Here is a 20,451-nt window from a genome sequence, read left to right on the forward strand (position 1 = left end):
TTTGCTTTCCCTTCATTAGATAACAACAAGATGGCAGAACATCCATCTCCAGTACAAACTGCACTTAATGGAATGGAAACAGCACCTAAATCATTCAGTTCATGGGCATCCTAGTTCATTTACACGAGCTCTTTGACGTACAACCAGTTTGTTGTAAATTTTGACTGACAAATTGCCATGATTAAGAAACAACCAGCTATACAGAGAGAGAGATGTCCAGATTCTCTCTCTTGCTGAGATCCACCCCTTCCCTTGCTCATCATGTCCCCTCTATGCCAGGATAGGGGAGTTGGCATAGGAACTGTCTTTGTCAATTTATATGAATTGAGAGCTCCCCTGCATTGGGGGATTCTCAGCTAGCCATTTAGGGCCAGATTCCATCAGGCAGGGCAAAGTAGCCAGAACAGGGGGGAGAGAATCTAGCCCATATTGTCCAGTCCTGGGCTGTGAAGACAATTTTTGTGTTCTAGCAATGAGAGTAGCATTCAGTCATGTAGGGTTCAGGCTATAGATGGTGTCAGGTTGAGTGAAATTTCCCATGAAATGGAAATTTCCTTTTCCAGCCACTTCTAGTTATAAGCAACCTATTGTGATGTTGGGACTCAATATAGCATTAATGAACCCTTTATAAGCTATGTAAAAGGATACCTTTAGTACACAGCACTTCTGTTTTGCTTTCTATTTGAGGATCTCAAAGCACTTTACTAACCTGAATGAAGCCCCCGATAAAGATTATTATCATTATAAGGCTAGGGAAACTGAGGCACAGATCATTTATATAATTTGCCCACGGTCAGACAGGTCCCAAACCAGCAAAATGTTCAAGCAGGTGGGTAACTTCATGTGTGTGAGTTCCATTGACCTCAATGGAACTATTCATGTGTTTAAAGTTATTCATCTGCATGGCTGCTTTGCTAAGATAAGGGCCACAGTTACTTATTGGTAGAATCAGGAACAGAAGCCAGATCTTCCTACTTCCAGTCCTAGGCTTTAACAGTAATACTAGAGATATTACAGCGATGAGCATGTTATGAATGCCTAGAAAGATGCCTCCACACACTGACTGTTTTTTCTCTTGAGCCAGGAAATCAGTTCAGGTGAAATAGATTACCTGAATCTCATTCAAGCCTTAATCCTTTCTGAGAGTTGAAAAGTTGAAAAATTTAGACTGCCATTTCCAAAGGTCCTAAGGGAGTTAGGAGTGTCCATGGGAGTTAGATGCCTAATTCCCATAAGGCTCCTTTGAAAATCCCAATCTAAATTCCCTTACAACCTCTACCCATCCTGATTTCGTCAGGGATTGGAAGCAGAACCAGTAATTCAAGAAAAGCTACTCCTGCAGTATTTCTGGTCCAGCTAAAACCAAGGAAGCACCTGGAATCTCAAGGTTTTGAGCCTACTTTTGGTGAGATTTTCTAAGCCAAAGTGGTTGGCATAATCACCTCTGAACATTTTGAGGTTTGCACATCTCTTAATTATGGGGCAGTTCAGAAGCCTACAATCCTTGATGGGCTGCAACATCTACAGCTAGAGAATAATGAATTTTTCAGTAAATCCTAAAGTAAAGAAAAATTGTTTTGAACAAAATGTTTTGTTTGATCCAAAATGAAACGTTTCATTGTTTGAGCATTTTTAACACATTTGCATTCTTTTTTAATGCAATTGAAGGGAATTTCGAAAGAAAAAGTCATTTCAAAACAGAAAAATTGAAATATTTTGTTTTGAAAATGTCTACTTTTTCTGAATTTATTTGGCTTGTTTTTCAAAATGAACAGTTCAGCAAAACCAACACAAATTGGTGAAATGCTTGTTTCAGCAAATCTGCATTTTTTTGCTGAAAATTTTTTTGTTGAAAATTTCACCCGGTTCTAGTAACTGCATCATGTAATAGCAGAGAGAGCACTATATATAAAGCGCACCTAGGCATGCATGCATGGGGCTCCTCTTAATTAACTGAGCCTCACAACACCCCAGAGGCAGGTAAGTATTATTATCCGTATTACACAGGTGGGTAAACTGAAGCACAGAAAGGAAAAATGGATTTGCTTAAGGTCATCACACCAAGTCAGCAGGGAGCCAGTCATAGAATCCAGGCATCTTCAGTACAGTCTGACTGCTAGATTTCCACTCCTACTCCCAAGTGTTTATATATAGGTTTGGCAGAATTTGATTTTTTAAAAATAATTTTGAGAGACATCTATTTTTAATCTTCCTCTTATTTGTATCTATTTAAATTTTTACAGTTGTACAAAACTATGGACTTTAAGCAATTTTTTTCTATTTTTATCGACTTAAATTTTCATAGTTGTGGAAAATGAATGGGGCTGTCACCTGGGGGAGGATCAAGCAATAATTATGTAATGACAATTTGATGCTGATATTCAAAAATTAAGGCTTGATAACCATTAAAACACAAATTCTCAACATCGTATGTCAAAATAAACATCTTTAAATTAAACTCTAAGAAGTTCTCAAGCACCATATTTCTTACTTTGTTTAACTCTACATTTCAGCTATTATCAGTGGAAATATTTTCTCATCAGTTTGTATGTGTACAGTGAAACAGACATTTACTGATATTGACAGATAAAAATCTAATCCTTTAAAGCCTATTTATATGCCATGAGAGAGAATTAAGAGGTTGTAAACTTTAAGGTAATCCTAACTTTTAAATGGTTTCAGAGTAGCAGCCGTGTTAGTCTGTATTCACAAAAAAGAAAAGGAGAACTTGTGGCACCTTAGAGACTAACAAATTTATTTGAGCATAAGCTTTCGTGAGCTACAGCTCACTTCATCGGATGCATGCAGTGGAAAATACAGTGGGGAGATTTATATACACAGAGAACATGAAACAATGGGTGTTACCATACACACTGTAACAAGAGTGATCAGGTAAGGTGAGCTAACTTTTAAATGGTGCATTACCAAACTCCTCACACATCAGTCCACTTTCTCTCTTTCTTTCTCCAGATGAGAAACCTTTCGTAGTAGAAGATACCTATTTGCTCTGCCCAGCACCTGTATTACAAGAAGTTGGCATGTAAGTTCTTAGAGATACCCACCAGCATTTGAAATTGACTGATCCCATTTATTGCCTGAGGAAGAATAATTGATTTACCTGATTTTAACTATCATACATCCATGTATTCACTATTAAACTGGGCCACAGTTACTTCCTAGCCCACAAATTCCATGCAGGAAAGCTGAACCAAAGTCTGTTGGTCATATATGGACATGGCAGGACTGACTAGATCTTGTTTTAATTGTAAAACAGTAGCCTTAGAAGCTCTCTCTGAAATTATCTCAATAGTGTAAAGCTAGATAGTGGGGTATTGAGCCTCCACTGCTCCTGTGACTCAAGATATGATCCAACAAAGGGATTTTGTGATCTTCGGCAGTTGGGAGAGAGTTAAAAAAGGGAAGAACTGATCATAAAACAGAAGGGGCCCATCCTGCTGCCCTTTCTCACTTAGGGCCTGTTCCAGAGCCATTCAAGTCAACTGATTTGAATGATTTGACTCAGTTACCGTTGACTCTTCTCACACGTATGTGAAGATGAATGGCATGATTAGGCTCAAAGCATGGGAGACAATGGTGAATGAGTTTGGCTCTTACTGCCCATACTGCACAGCGGTAGAAATTCTGCAGTGCATCATCATTCCTCAGTTTTAAGAGACAACTTTATTACTGCAGCCGCTCAGTCACTGCATCCACTCAGTTCTTCCGCACGATGTTATACTAAATGTTATACTACCGGGAAGCATCGCAGCTGGAGCTGCGAGAAATCAGTCATCATCGGCAGACTCTGTGAATCTGGCCTGTTAATAGGTTTAAAAAAATGTGTGTTGTTTTTTGTGTCCCATTGCCTTTTCCCACCACCTCTCCCATAGTAATGTCACCATAATGATAAGGCAGGCAGGTGCATTCCTAGCTTTCCACTGTATCCAAAGATTTTGTACTGCTGTCCACCACCAAGGTATATGATCTGCTTTCACATGCATTGGATTGGCAATAGCAAGGTCCCTAGTAGAGTTCATGGAGTCACGCCTTCCTCTTCCTTCTGGGTTATAGGAATTCTGCTTGAGGAGGGCATTTCTGTTTTTCACTTTGCGTGGGAAGCAAGCAGAGGGGGTTGATGATGTAAATGTCATTCTGGTTACGGTGGAAATGCGGTATGGTAGAAAGAGAGAGGTTTTTGCAACTTTCCCTAAAGACAGGTAGATTCTAGATTAGTCTAATCTCCTTTGGAAATTCATTCCACAGCAGGAACCCTTCACTAGAGAATGTTTTATCCCCAGCTCTCATGTGCCTTGTTTTGGGCTTTGCGATCTGTACTCTGCAGTGCTTGACATATTCGTGACTTCCTCTTGTCGATGAACTGAGCTCTGTTCACATGAGAGGGTCAGTGTTTTTCTATTCCCAATTGGAATAGAAAGTACAGAGCTCGAGGAAGATGGTGTAATTTTTAATCCAGTGTCAGTTAGTAGAGGGAAAACAGTTCTTTATATGGGAGTGGAGAATACCCTATTGTTATGCCGGAGAGGGAGTTTGTATGTATGTTCTGACCCTAATAAACAGAACAGACAGTTGTTAACCCAAAGATACAGACACTTGATGACGAGTGAGATTAAGGAGAACAAGACTTGTCAGTAGCAGGGGGATCCTAGCAAACCTGGAAGCAGATAGTAGAGATACCAGATAATACAGCCAATTAAGGAAAACATAGAGCAGCTCTGAAGCTGCTCTAAATTGTGCTAAGGCTAGGTTGGGCCTAGGACTAAGGGAATGAAGAGGTGGCATTTTGCTCCCTTCTTTTCTCAGCGGTGTCACTTTTTTCTCCATATAATACATTGCACAGGTGGCTGAGTGCATTACAATATGGCGGCATGGGGCAGTGAGGATGGGAATTAGCCTATGTTTGAAACCTCAGGTACTGGCCAGAGCCTGATATCAGGATCCCCGATTCAAGCGGGGGCACGTGTCTGATGCAGCGTGGCAGATGGCTGTCCTGTTGTTGTTTTTTTGCAGGGAGGCAGCTCTTCAGGTCAGCATGAATGACGGCCTCAGTTTCATCTCAAGCTCCGTCATCATCTCCAGCACACACTGTGTAAGTTTCAACATATGCGCATAAAAGGATTCTGTAGCAAAAGGGTTCTAAACCACAGATAAGCTGTGCTGGTACTTGAGGCTTGGGTGAGTGGCATGCTAAGGAGCCACCTCTCTGCCTTAGTGGTGAGCTCTTACGCATGGCCCTCCTGCACTACCATTCCCCATGTGGTGTGCACCTTAACATGGGTTTGAAGCAAGCAGCTCATGCTCTGTCTGAGATAGAGCATGTATGGGAGATGGTGAAGTGGTTTTGTGATATAGCAGAGGTGTCAGGGTCTGGTTCGCCACTGCTTTGCTCCTTGCACGGTGAGTGCAAATTGCACCAGTGGATCAGACGTGTCCACTCACACCAGTGGTAGCTGTTTACACCCACTTTGCACAGATGCAAATGATGGCACAAGTTACAAGGCAGTGGCAATCGGACTCTTTGTCTGTGAATCGATATGCTCCTCCCCAAAAGCTTGGGGAGCTCTGCAGAAGTGCAGACTGCACTGACCCCATGTCCTTCTTTGCTAGCAATGCCTGAGTCACTGGTTCTCATCAGCCTCTTGCAGCAGCCGGAGCAAAGGAAAGCAACTTTTTACAGTTAATAAGACTGTTGTCTTGATGGGGATTTTACTTCTGCTAAAGTGTGACCATTGGGAAGGGAGGCCTCATGGCAGTAAGGATAAGGGAGATTTGGGAGGAATTTACTTTGTGCTCATGAAAACAGAAAATATTGGGAATCTCATGAGAACGTGGGATTCTGACTGAATAGGATGTGTACGATTGGGACCCATGTACATAGCATGTGAGATTCATAAATTTGGTCAAGGCTTTTGGCTGACCTGTGTGGGATTAAGCTAGTAAAAGGGGGGTTCTGTTACATACTGTTGCTTTGAAATAAGCTGTTTTATTAAGGTAAGGTCACAATTATAGGGCACAATCCTACAAGGTGTTGAGCGCCTCCAGCATGATTCTGAGCACCTGAGGTTACCATTGAAACCTGTGGGAGTTGAGACCCTCAGCACCTAGCAAAAGATATTCAGAATCTTTTGGGATCTAGCCCTAGATCTCCAAGCATCACTCATTGACACCCGTACTGATGCCATTTAAAACTTCATTCTTCATGCAGTTATGTGTTTCTGTCTGGCTTTCTTTACAAGGGTAAACTTCATCCCTGTTCAGAGAGAACAGCATAAAGCCTATGCCCTACTTATGCCTTGTGCTGGCTTTCTACACTGTCATAAATTTCATACAAAGGACCAATTCCTGCAGTCAGTATTCAGGCAAAACTTCCCTGGGAGTCTTGGCTGAGAAAGGACTGCAGGATTTGACTTGAAGACTTTTATGGCAGGACTCTTTCCCTGCCCCCCTTCAAATCCGCCAAACAAAATTGCATCGTGTTTCTATGTGGAGCTAGTGAAAGGCCAAGTTATATAATATCCACATACCAAGACTATTCAGTTGTGATCCATGAACACTGATGCACAGGCTAAGGGGGAAAATACCTCCTGTACCATTTCATCTGTCGCAACAACGACAAGATTGTCTGGAGACACCCGCATTGTCTACATGATTAAATGTCAGTTTTCAGAGCTGAGATGAAGGCTTATTTCTCTGCAGTTGACAAGGGCATCTTTATGCCTTGAGAGGGGGCTTTTTTTCAGCTGGATTTGATATTTCAGTTCAAGTCCTCTTTGCTGCCATGGTGAAAGTAAGTGTGTGTTTGTGTATGTGTGTGTGTGTGTGAGAGAGAGAGAGAGAGAGAGAGAGAGAGAATAAATTATGAACAATTTTTCTGCTTTGCCTTTTGACGCAAGATACGGTTATGATCAACACAGACAGCAAAATGCAGCTGTTTGACATTTGCAACGTGCCATTGGGGCAGATACTCAGTTGGTGTAAATTGTCTTAGCTCCAACAGCACTGTGACCATTTACACCAAAGGAAGATTGCCCCTATTGACTTCAGTGGAGCAGCTCACATATGAAGTGTGAGAGCAGAACTTGGCTCACAGTGATTTCATTCATTTCCAAGCGGGGATGGACACTTGTTCTCACTTGCAACAATTAGGATAAAAGCAATGAGCTGTTGCTTTAGCTGAATGACGCTTCATGCAAGAAGCATGAGAACATTTAAAACACAGGATTTATAGGATACAACATTCTAATTTTTAAAAAAAATCTTCCTTTGAATTTCTGGTTTTCCACATGTTCTGTATTGGGAGGCTACTCAGCCAAGACATTCAGAGTAAGGTAAAAATCAGCAGATTCGGTATGTCTAGATATCAAGAGGAAAACATAAATTATTTAAATCTGCTTGTTCATTCTATAAATGTGTGTATAGCAGTATAGATTTCAGAGACTCATAGATGGAGTATGGGTCATATGGCACTGCACAAGTGTATAGTACAGTATATTGTTGTATCTCTGCCTGTTCTAAGTGACCCAAATTTGATCCTAAGTATGGAGTTTTCATCACTTAACTGGGACACAGTCGGATAGAACTCATTGTAGGGACCTTTTCACTGATAACACCCACAAAACAATTAGGGGAAGTATTTCCAGGCAATAGGCTGCGTAATCGTGATCATTTCACCTACACCAGGTGCACAGAAAATGTTTCCTTCAGTTTGAAAGCTTTTGCTGGTTCTGGCAGTAACCTGGGGACAGCCACCTTTTCAAAAATACCAGCTAATCTTCAGCACCCCTGAGTCTGAGTATCCAACCTGTGAAACCCGAAGCCTGTTTTCCAGAAATGCTGAGGAACCTGAGTCCCAATTCCGATCAATTCCAGCACCCCTGAAAATTTAGTTTGCATGGGGTGTGTCAAGCATGGTGTTCAAACTCAGTGACCTGCTTTGGAAATGTGGTTGTAAACGTCTCTTAAATTGTTTGGAAAGTTTCTCTTGGAGAAGAGAGGGGTTTATTTATTGTCTGTGTTTAAATAGCACCCTGCAACAGGGTTCATGACCCGCCCCTCTTCCTGGGGCCTGCTTGCTGCCCCCAATAAGGCTCAGAGAGGTTGTGCAACACCCCTGTCTTTATTTACTTAAGGTTATCCCACCAGTGTTTATCTATAGAAAAGCTTTACAGGATTAGTCTCCTCCTTTACAGGCAGAGTCAGCCTTCAGCTAGGAGGCCTCCAGTTCCCTTCCTGACTGATTTCTCCCTGGCTGCCCCCCTGCCTTCTGCCTCCCTCCCAGCCTTTATAACTCTTGGCTAGTCAGGCCAGCGGGTATTGCCAATCCTCAGGCCAGCATCAGGCCTTTTCCATCAGCCCCAATCTGTTTCCCCTGATTGGAGCTGACGGGGCAGGGGCTAATTAGGTGCTTTTGCACCAGCACCATGCTACACACCCACTGTAGACACAGTGACCAGGATCATTTCTCAGAGTCTGATCTCTTTAAAGAATGCTAAAACAAGGCCTCCAATCTTGCAAATGCTTACATACATGCATAACTTCAGGCAATTGATGAATACTTGCACTGGCTTCAAGCTTGAAAGATACGCACATGTGTGTTTGCAGAATCAGGGCCAAAGCCAGTAAATTTGGAAAGCTGCAGCAGGAGGTGACAGCACAGTGCAGAGAGAGCTTCTCTCCTCACTTTGCAAACAAACTTTGAAGGGGAGGGAGGGGAATAGGTCGTTTGTAAATCTTTCCTCCATGGCACGTCAGTGAAGCTCTTTGCAGACGGCATGCAAAAACGGCCCTAGATCTGGAACGATGTCCTGAACGTACCACAAATTCCCCCTGTCTGTGCATCTCCCACCCGGATCACATATAACGACAGCTCACTGTTTGGCACTTGTGCAAACGCCTTAACTCTCAGAACCATTGCTCACGAGAAGCTGCGGTTTGTTGGGAGAATGAGTCAGCAAATAGAGATTTCATTGAGAAAGTGGTGCCCATACGAGTGTTTCCATATTTCTTGAGGTTTGGGGACTGGCCTCCAGAAGATGAAAGTGGGTGGCACCATGCTATGTGAAACTTCTAAGGAGCCAGAATGTGTGTATGCTTCTTTAAAATATATGTGTTTGCCCAAGTCTTGAGAATCAGCAAATGGAGCATGGTGCAGCTGTCTCATTTCCCAGTCCAGCGTGACTTGTGAACTGCGAAGTTTGAAATTCTATCAGTAGCTCAAGAAATCATAGTAACACTCCTTCTGGCTGGAGACAGGTTCTAGCCAGAAGTTCAGATCCAGATTTCAAGCAGTCTGAAGGTCAGGAGTGTTTGGATGCAGGGAGCTTTGTTCTGTTCTGAAGACTGGGACCGTTTGTAAACATGGAGTTGGGTTCAGCATTTCCTCCACCCACCTGAGTACCATAGTTGAGGCCATATAGATGTAGGCCCCGCATTAATTACTGAAAATTAAACATCCAGTCAGTCACACGAGAAGCATTATCTAGGGTTTCACAGATGTCTACACTGCAGCTGGGAGTGAGCTGTGGGTAGAGAGACTCGCGTTCGTTTAGCTTGACCTAGTGGGCTAAAAATAGCCGTGTGGACGTTGCGGCTCTGGTAGACGCTTGGGCTAGCCGCCGAATTCAGGTGGCTAGCCCAAAACTCTTCTGGAGCCCCAGTGTCCACCCTGCTATTTTTAGCGCACTAGCTCCTGCAATGCAAGTATGTGGGAGGCGCTCTGCCAGGTGCAGTGTCGGCATATCCCCAGAAAACAATTAGCATTAGCTCTCTTTATAGCAAGCATTTGTCCAAAGGACTGGCCAACATCCAACTCCCATTAAAGTCAATGGAAAGACTCACTGTTGGATCAGGCCCACAGGGACGAGAGGGGAAGAGCTTATGAAGAAAGATTGGAATAATGTATTATAACATGGCAAAATGACCTCTGAGCAAGGAGACACGACTGCAAGTCTGTAAAGGGCGTAGACATCAGAGAGGGGAGTGAATGTCTGAGGCTGTCGCCTGCAGGTATAACTTTCAAAGGGAATATTTATATTCAGAACTCTTCCTATCAGTGAGATTCTTAGCTATGGAGTAGTCTCCCAAAGGAGATAGTTAGGACATTTTAAATGCAGATGGCAGAAAACCCTGGAGAATAGCATGTTAAGGAACAAACCTGCAAGTAAAGGGACTGAATACTGTAATGGGCTTTACTACCTCTTTCTTACACGATTCTACAACATAGCAACAAATTCTTACAACACATTCTCATGGCTTGGAGACCTTCAAGGTAGACTCTGTCATTTCCCCCATAACTCTTGTATGAAACATCCTTCTTCCAAGACTATCTAAAGTCCATCAATGGAGGGAAAGGCATCTTTATAAAACTCAGAACTGATCTAATCATTTTGAGAAATCAGACATTTTGATTTTAAAAAAGGAATATTTCTTCTGCTGACATTTCTTTTCCATTGTTTGACCAGCAATCTCTCTCTCTCTCAGGGGAGATTTTCAAAGACATCAAGGGAAGTTATGGGTCCAACTCCATGGGAGTTCTCCTCAATAAGTTACAAAGGTCTCAAAGGAACATGCTTTGGTTTAAATCTACAATTGGCATTTGGATGATTCCCTAATTATTTTTCAACAAGACGTTCTCTTTCTCTCTCCTGTAGAGTTCTGTGCTGTTTGAACAAAATTGCCTTGCACATCTCACTTTATTTGAACAGTATCCAGTCCTATGATGCCAATTTAAACTCTCTCCCCATTGAGCAATGTCAGTCAGACAGAACCCACTAATCCGGGATTTTCAAAGGGGGCTATGGGAGTTAGGCACCCAAGTCCCATTGACTTTGAATGGGGAGGGGTGCCTAAGTCCCATAGACGCTTTGGAAAATGCCAATTGATGGGCCTGATCCTGAGTTATGCTAATGTCCCTTTATACCATTTTAAGACCCTCTATGCTGCCACAGTGGTATAAAGAGACATTATCAGGTCAGAGTTGCCTGGTGCTTCTAGAGCCCAACATTAAATGTGCTACTGTAACTTCTTATGAGACTCATTCATCAAAGATACATTTCTTTTCTTGGAATATACACCGCTAACACTTTTGTCGAAACTCATCATCCAGAGCATTAGCTCTGAATCTTTCAGAGAATCCAACCCATGACACCCAGGGATTAACTGGTCTTAACATTTCATCGATAATGCTACAACCCTTCTCAAAGAAGAGAAATGAACAGCTCCTAAGGGGAGAACTCACACTCACATAAACCTGCACTCGCAGCAACCAATTACCTAAAATATACAAGGCATCATAAAATCTCCCTGACTCCTAAATCATCGATGCATTGATTAATGCCGTCATCAGATCACTAACTGAGTCTGTCGGCGCCATCACTCCTGCCTGACAAGGCTTTTATAACACCCCATTACCTGAAATCCTGGGCCAGGTTCTCAGCTGGACAAAACTGGTGCAGTTTCACTGATGTCAGTGGAGCTAAGCTAATTTAACAGTTTAGGGTCTGCCTCCTGCGTCCAGCATCTAAAGACTCCTAGGGAATAGAGACAGACAAATCTATCAATCCCTGCACTCTATCAATCTATCTGTCTGTCTGTCTGTCCCCCAGCCCTGCAATCTCTCTAGATATATAACATTTTATCAAACAATGAGAATACTAGATCCAGGCTAAAGTTTTCAAAAACATTTAATGTCTAGGAGCCTAAGTCCCATTTTCAGCAGGGATTTGGAGCCAGATTTTCAAAGGTATTTTAACACCTAAAGATGCAGATAGAATCCTAACTGCCACTGATTCCAATGGGAGTTAGGAGTCTAACTTGCTTAGGCATTTTTTAAAATCTTACTCTGCGCCTTTCCCCATTTTTAGGCCCTGAAAATCTGGCTCTTAGCCACTTAGGGTTCAGATTCTCAAATGTATTGAGGCACCTTATTCAGCAGGCGTTGATTTAAATGGGAGTTAGGCACCTAAATGACCAGATCACTTTGGAAGCGACTCCTGAAGCTATGTATATAGGTGTGACTCCCCTGCTAGTGTACATATAGACTATCAGGGTTGGAAGGGACCTCAGGAGGTCATCTAGTCCAACCCCCTGCTCAAAGCAGGACCAATCCCCAATTTTTGCCCCAGATCCCTAAATGGCCCCCTCAAGGATTGAACTGACAACCCTGAGTTTAGCAGGCCAATGCTCAAACCACTGAGCTCTCCCTCCCCCATACTCACGCTAGCTCTTCTCAAGCTAGCACAAGCATACGTGTCCGGGCAGCCACAGTGGCACTAGCAGTGACGTGCAGGCACGGCTGAGCCACGCTGACTACATACCTACCGCTTTCAGGTGGGTTTGTACCTGGCACGGCTCAGTTGTGCCTCCCCTACGGCTACTCGTGCTACTGTGGCCACACTGCTGTTTACACTCGTGACAACTGCATGAGAGCGAGTGTGAGCCCGTGTGCACGAGCAGGGGAATCACACCCCTAACTCACAGTGTAGACATAGCCCTCGGGAAATATATGCGAGTGTACATGTAACATGTATGGAACATTTCACTAGACTGCGGTGCAATTCGCTAGCTCTAATATTCTCACTATTTGATAAAAACATTTGTTTTGAAAAGCCACGATGTTTCAGCTGATGGCTTTAATCAAACACATGAACACCTCATTCCAAATTACTATTATTTAATATTTGTACTGCAGTAGAACCCACTGTCCCAAATCAGGATGAGGAGTCCTCATTGTGCTAGGGGCTGTACAAAAGAAACAGTCCTTCCCCCAAAAGAGCCTGTGAACTAAAGGCGAGATTGTGAATCCCTTACTCCCAACAATCAACGGCTACTCACACCAGTAGTTCCATTAAAGTAACTTGTAGGATTAAGTATCGGGGGTAGCCGTGTTAGTCTGTATCCACAAAAACAACAAGGAGTCCGGTGGCACCTTAAAGACTAACAGATTTATTTGGGCATTAGCTTTCGTGGGTAAAAAACCACTACCCACGAAAGCTTATGCCCAAATAAATCTGTTAGTCTTAAAGGTGCCACCTGACTCCTTGTTGTTTTTGTAGGATTAAATAACTGCTCATCACTGTTTGTGTTCAGGGTTGACAATCTGACCCTAATGAAAGACTAGGCTCACTGAGTGGCTTTAACAGACAAACAGAGGGAAGAGGAAGGTAACTGCCATGAAACACATGAATTAACGACCTGCACAATTTGCAGGAATTGTGTTTCTAAATGTCAATAAACAGCAAATATCAACTGTATGGTAAAACCTGTGGGCCCCTTGCTTAGCTATTATAACTGCATATGTTTAGGTTAATTTGACTTGCTTTTGTTTGCATTGATTCTATTCCTTCACTCTTCAAGGGGAAAAAATGTAACCAATGCTTCCTTTTGGATTTTATCTGATCCTGTAAAGAAAACAGAAACCCTAACAAACTTAGCCTTCAAACACTTAATACAAAAGAAAAAAACCCCTCTTTTTATTTTTTTTTAATATACTCAGACTCCGTTTTTGCAAAAGTGGAAAATTTTGACATTCCGAGGAAGGAGCCGTAAGTGATGTTGAAAAATCCAGGCCAAACCAATTCCCAGCGAGGTGCTGGCAGCACAGCCAAACCTCAGCAGCCCTCTAGGCAGCATATTCAGCATAACTGCCCAGGAGCTCACAGAGATGCAGGGAGTTCTGTTTACTTGATTTGTTACATCATGTTAAAAAAATCATAGTTTTGTAGATTTTTAAATCCAGAATGGACCGTTTGATCATCCAGTCCCATCTCCTGTATAATATAGAATATTGCATTTCACCTAGTTACTCCTCTATGGATCCCAGTCACCTGTGTTTGACTAAAGCATCTCTTCAAGAAAGGCATCCAGTCCTGATCTGAAGACATCAAAAGATGGAGACTCCACCACTTCCCTTGGTCGGTTGTTCCAATGGATAATTATTGGTTTCAGAGTAGCAGCCGTGTTAGTCTGTATTCACAAAAAGAAAAGGAGGACTTGTGGCACCTTAGAGACTAACCAATTTATTTGAGCGTAAGCTTTCGTGAGCTACAGCTCACTTCATCGGATGCATCCGATCTTGCTCCTGTTGAAGTCAATGGTAAAACTCCCATTGAGTTCCTTCGGAATGGGCACTTCCAGCTGGATTTACCATTGCTTATAGTCATTTGCACCAGTGCAAAAGGGGGTGTAAAATGCCACCATTCTGGTTTGATAGAGCTTTGCACTTGTGCATGGCAATGGTAAATAAGGCTCTTCGTGAGGAAGTGTGGTCCAGTGAGGCAGGGCCCCCTGCCGGCCTGTAGGGAATAGATAGGCCCCTGCAGAAATCCCCAGGTTAGCGGGGAGAGGATGGTTTGATGTGCTGTATGAATTTTATGTGGAAGAAACAAAGCTGAAGTCCTGAGTAAAAGGGACCTGAGCCGGACTCTGGGTATGGTGCCACACCCTCCTAGCACGGGGAGACAGGCTAGCAGTGTACGTGCTGTTTTGTGGCTCCAAATACAGTGAAATAGAGGGCCAGATCCTTAGCTAGTGTAAATTGATGCAGCTCCGCAGACTCCCTCTGAGCATAAGCAGAACTTTATGTGAGCGCACAGAGTCTAACATAAGCCGTTCCTTGCACGTCTCCATCTGCAGTGTGAAATCTGCTGCAACGTTTCAGGGAGCAGAAAACGAGGGAAACATTCTGAAGACAAGGAGTAAGACGCATATGTGATGACTAGCTTGGTCCAATTCCAAGCCCTTTAGGAAGGTCCAAAATAGATCTCATTTCCAGCATTGAGGGATGGTGCTTGTCAAATACCTGTCAGTCCCAGATCAGTTACAGCTAGGTTGGTATTTTTTTTTTTTTTTTTTTTATAATCATGACAAAGAGAGTTGTTATGTTATAGAGCTGAAACAACCTCCAAAGCTGCAGGCTGTGTGTGCAATCTCTGCACACGCATGTGCAAACAGGAATCTTGTCATAAGGACTGATGCCGTTGATTCTGCCTCCCACCGTTCTCAAGAAATTGTACAGACTTACTCACTGATGTGTTGGAGAGGGGATAATGTTGCAAAGTTTGAGGGATACTCAGATTTGGGATGTACGTCTAGGCCTGCCCCTCCCCACCCAGTAATAATCAATACTTACCTAAGCCCCAGCTTTGAAACTGCTAGGTCGATGGAACAATTCTTCCGTCGACCTAGCTGCCACCTCTCGAGGGGGTGGATTTACTGCAGCAACAGAAAAAACCCTTCCGTAGAGGTAGTAAGGGTCTTCACTACAGCACCACAGTTGTGTCACTGTAGCGTTTGTAATGTAGACTTCTGTAAGTGACCGTGTGGACCCTGCTACTGTGCACTAAGCATTCCCTACCATATGGAACATTCAGCGCATCCTAGCAGGGTCCACATGGCCACAGAGCATATGGCAGGCTAGAGCACTGTAGATGCACAGCCCGATTTACCATTCATGATGTCTCTGTGTAGACAAGCCCTTAGTGACTTGCCCAAAGTCAGACAGACCTTGATTCAGGACTGCACTTAAGCATCTGGAGTACTGTGTCCAGTTTTGGGCTCCACACTACAAGAAGGATGTGGAAAAATTGGAAAACGTCCAGTGGAGGGCAGCAAAAATGATTAGGGGGCTGGAGCACATGACTTATGAGGAGAGGCTGAGGGAACTGGGATTATTTAGTGTGCAGAAGAGAAGAATGAGGGGGGGATTTGATAGCTGCTTTCAACTACCTGAAAGAGGGTTCCAAAGATGGTGGATCTAGACTGTTTTCAGTGGTACCAGATGACAGAACAAGGAGCAATGGTCTCAAGTTGCAGTGGGGGAGGTTTAGGTTGGACGTTAGGAAAAACTTTCTCACTAGGAGGGTGATGAAGCACTGGAATGGGTTACCTAGGGAGGTGGTGGAATCTCCATCCTTAGAGGTTTTTAACATCAGGCTTGACAAAGCCCTGGCTGGGATGATTTAGTTGGGGATTTGTCCTGCTTTGAGCAGGGGGTTGGACTAGATGACCTCCTGAGGTCCCTTCCAACCCTGATATTCTATGATCCTATGTGCTTAAGTCCATCTTTATACATTAAAGCGAAGTCCCATTGGCCACAATGGGACTTAAAATATGCTTAAAGTTTAAGCATTTTAAGCACTCTTCCTGAATAGAAACGCTTTCCTGAATGAGGACCTAAGCCAGTGACAGAACCAAAAATGCAAGGGCAAAATTTTCAAAAGTGGCTAAATCCCATTTTCAAAAGTGACTAAAATGGGAAAAAGGCTCCTAAGTCACTTAAGATATTTTACTCCCATGCTTTGCTTATAGTCCACTAGAACTCTCTGTCTCTCAGAAGAAATGATGATGATAATCTCTCCAGTTCTTAATATAGCATAGATAAGCATGGCTTACTGAGTAAAACATTTAAAAAATGCAAAAAAAATATGCATTTTTTCCAAAGAGAAGCATTTGCAGTCAAGAGGCTGTCAGTGTTTCCATAATAAAGTATGTTTTTGGAAAAATGTAATAACCTAGAAACAAAACAAAAGGACGTGATCTGGACTGTACAAAGTCTACATTAAAAAAATAAAATTGGCTATTTCCAAGCCTGAGATGTGAAATAATCTGCAGGAGGTCAGTGGTTTAAGATTTTATTTTTCCTTCTTACATCTTAATCACAGAATGCATTTTCAAAAGCAATTCTTACAGACAGCAAAGTTAGTTATATACATGAAGCCTCTTTAAATGTCTTGTGCTAGATATCAGGTAGTCCAGAATTTGTCTAGAGATGCACATATGCATTAGCAAAATAAACCAAGTTCCAAATGCACCATTGATGAGGATGTGGGAGTGAGGAAGAACCCAGCTTGACTTTCAGATCTCATGAGCAGGGATGACCCTTGGCTAAACAAATGTTTGGTTGTAATTTGATCATATCCTTCTGGAGTCAATAAGAGACATTTACTTAGAATTCCACGGGTTGCTTTTGCAAAGTTGAATCTCTCTTTAGCACAGAGAGAAATCAGATGTAAGGAAAAACTGTAGGCCAAATTCTCTACTGTGGTAAAGCAGGAGCTGTATTTGATGTGGAATTTCGATACTTTCACTTCTGGACTGACACAAGAAGTGCAATGGTGCATAACAACAAAGCAAAGGGAAGGTTTTGGCCCCAGTAGATGTTTTGGTTTAAGCTTTGAGTGAAGATTGATTTAGGTCTGTCTGTATTTTATGTGAACCATTGCTGTCACTCTGACCAGCACTCCTCATCTTACTCTATGTCAGATTTGCTGGTACTGTAGGGGCCCAAGCTACAAAGCTAAGCTCTGAACTTCCACAAAGTTAGAGAGAGAGATTGTGTTCAGAGCTGATACGTTATTTAAGTTTGGCCCTTAATAGAGTTAGGAGTGAGCTGTGAAATCTGGATCCAAACTTTCCCAAGGTTCAGAGCTCTTGGAATCTCTTTAGCGCTAATTCAGGATTATATAATTGGTAATAAGAAGTTAGAAGGGGAGTTACATAAGGAGAGATTTCCCTCTAAATCTCATTATTGTGATTTTAAATTAAATACCCCACCCCTCAATACTACTCACAGATTGTTTTTGTTGTGTCTAAATATCTTATTGCTATTCCGATATCTGAGGGCTGAAGTCTATAACAGGAAACCTGGCTGGGCCATGCCACACACCTGCGAGATCATTAAAGCTAAGAGCAGAATTCCATCTGCCAGCAATGGAAAATCAGCGTGTCCTGCAGAGGGGCCAGGAATATCATATCCAGTGCTTGCCAGGTTATAAAGTTAGCCTGACCTAATTAATTAGCCAACACCTACCCTTAGTTGGTTAGAGAGAGAGCACACTCTGGCCGACCGCAGGGTTGGGCCGAGCAGAGGGAAGTGAGGGCAGAATCTGGCTGGGGAAAATGAGATGTTTCAAGAAGGCCTGCACTCTGTTCCTATTCCCCCATCCTCCAAGTTTGCCCAGAGCAGGACCAAAGAGCCAAATGCAGCTGGCAAAGTCCAGAGACAGGGAAGGTCTAGGTCTGCTTGGTCCTGCCTCGGTGTAAGAGGATGGACTAGGTCTCAAGGTCCCTTCAAGGCCTATGTTTCTGTGATTCTATAAAGCATGGCCAGCCACCAACCTCTCCCTGTAGCTTCAGGGAATAAAGAGGTTTTTGTTGCTGGTGAGGTCAGTCCATATATCCATCTCAGCTCCTCTATCAAATGCAATACAAACCCAAGGGCATTTTCATAGATCATCAAATCAGGAGGGTCTGCTGTGATCATCTAGTCTTACCTCTTGCATAACACAGGCCATAGGACTTCCCTGAATTAATTCCTGTTTGAACGAGAGCAGAGCTTTTAGAAAAACGTCCCATCTTGATTCAAAAATTGCCAGTGATGGAGAATCCACCACAACCTTTGGCAAATTGTTCCAGTGATTAATTACCCTCACCGTTAAAAATGTACGCCTTATTTCCAGTCTGATGTTATTAAGTTATGGAATGCAGATGAAACCCTTTCATTCCCAATATGCTGTTACTGCAGTGCTCAGTCTTGCAATATTCAGGTACCCCTGTTCTAATATAGGAGAGAGTGCTGGGGGTGGAGGGAGATTCTGTCTTTTTAAATATTAAGCTTGTACCCAATTTTCTCAGACCAAACCCATATTTCTTGTTTTCCTTCCAAGGCTCTGCTAGCTGCAGGCCAAAGCTGAGGATGGCTGTGTTTTGGCTGGCGATGACAAGCATTAGAAAGTTGGCTTTTTTTCAGTAGCAAGGGGAAATTACTGCGTAAAGCAGGGGGGTTTGTGGACAAAGAGCCAAGTTCTGCCCCTCCTTACTGTCATGCAACCCCATTCAAGTTGAGTAGCTGTGGTATGGGTTTAAGTGAAGGTGGCATTTGGCCCAGACTGCCTGGCCATTGGCAGCTACCCCGTCAGAAAAGGGAATGGCTGGCCTGAGTGCATTATTAAAGTCCCAGAGACAGTGGGCTGTTTGTACACTTAGTTGTGGGATCAGATGCCAGGATCTCCAGTATGACAAGGCTCGGCTGGCTGGAAATATTTGATTAATTTGTTTGTCTTGGAGGTTTTTTAAAGTTGCCTTTTCTAAACTTTTACCTTTTAAAAAAGGAAGCACTGTTTTTCTTTTATTTGAAAATGTCATGTCCTCGTGTAGAGAGCAGGGGAAAGAATCCTCCCCATCTCCATGAATGATTCTAAACCTGTATTGCTCGTGCATTATCTGAAGCAAAAGAAAACACAGGAACAAAGATTGCCCACATGGGTGAACTTAGTGTTGGGGAAAGGTTCCAAATATACAGCCCTGAGACTTCAGTCCTCTGCATAGACAAAGAACAGGGCCAGAAGGAGCAAGAGTAAAGGGAAGGGGTGGCCTTGTGGTTCGAGCACTAGACTGGGACTCAGGAGATCTGGGCTCGATCCCAGTTGTGCCACAGGTCCCTGTGTGACCTTGGACCTTCATCTCTCTAGGCCTCAGTTCTCCATCTGGAAAATGGGGATAATTATTATTTGTATTACCATAGTGCTAGGTACAGTACAAACACAGAAGAAAAAGATGTTTTCTGCTCTGAAGAGCTTCCAGTCTATGCCCTTCCTTTCTCCAGTCCTTTGTCTGTCTTGTCTATTTAGGGTGTAAGTTCTTGGAGCAAGGACTGTTTCTCACCATATGTTTGCACAGCGCTTGGTCAACGGGGCCTCCACCTCCGAAAGGGTCTGTAGGTACTTCTGTAGTACAAATAATATTTAATAATCAATATCCTCTGCACTGCCCCTGGCAATGTGTCTCAACCCATTCCTGGTGGGATCGGGGGGTAGGAAGGAACCTCCAGTTTTCTTCAACATTTATTATGAATGTATTATTATTAATTTGTACTGCAGTAGCACCGAGAAGCTTCAGGCTTGGACCACAACCCTTTCTGCCAGGCATTGTACAGACGCAGAATAAAAAGACAGTCCCTTCCCCCAAAGAGCTCACAATCTAATAATTTGGGAGATAAGGCTAGTTTTCTTACATACTAGAATTGTTCTTGGTCTCAGTGGGCTGCTGCCAGCCTGTTTTCCAGTGTCCTAGAAAGGTACATGTCTTCCAGGGTGGGCCTTTTTGTTTTTAGGAGCTTCCTTTGTTTCCTGCTACCAAGGCCTTTGTGCTGAGAGAAGTCAAAGTATCCCCTGACTCAATCAAGCCCTAAGTGCTTACAGTTTGGATTGAAGAGACAGCAGGACACAGCTAGGGATAATTTTTAAATATACAAATGGCTTGGAGTATTTTCATAGACCAAGAAAAACTGTGATTTTCTATTCTTATGACTATTACCAACTCCCTCCCTGCTGCATTTAACACGGGGTTTATCCAGGGCCTTTTAATATGTCTGCCTGAGAAATATATTCTTCTATTTGAGATAGAAAATAAGGATCCATGTAGCCTCCAGACCCATAA

At 43.0% G+C, this 20,451-nt stretch overlaps 1 protein-coding gene across 1 annotated transcript in view; it reads left to right on the forward strand.

Annotated features, from left to right (window-relative positions):
* Positions 1 to 20,451, forward strand: part of ANTXR1 (ANTXR cell adhesion molecule 1) — a 173,340-nt gene that overhangs the window by 63,108 nt on the left and 89,781 nt on the right. Inside the window, exons 11-12 of the mRNA XM_074940055.1 lie at positions 2,971 to 3,040; positions 5,029 to 5,107. Coding sequence (XP_074796156.1) covers positions 2,971 to 3,040; positions 5,029 to 5,107 — 149 coding nt within the window. The remainder of the gene's footprint in view (positions 1 to 2,970; positions 3,041 to 5,028; positions 5,108 to 20,451) is intronic.

Source organism: Natator depressus, chromosome 26 (assembly GCF_965152275.1).
Source record: "Natator depressus isolate rNatDep1 chromosome 26, rNatDep2.hap1, whole genome shotgun sequence".
In the NCBI taxonomy this organism is placed as follows: domain Eukaryota; kingdom Metazoa; phylum Chordata; order Testudines; family Cheloniidae; genus Natator; species Natator depressus.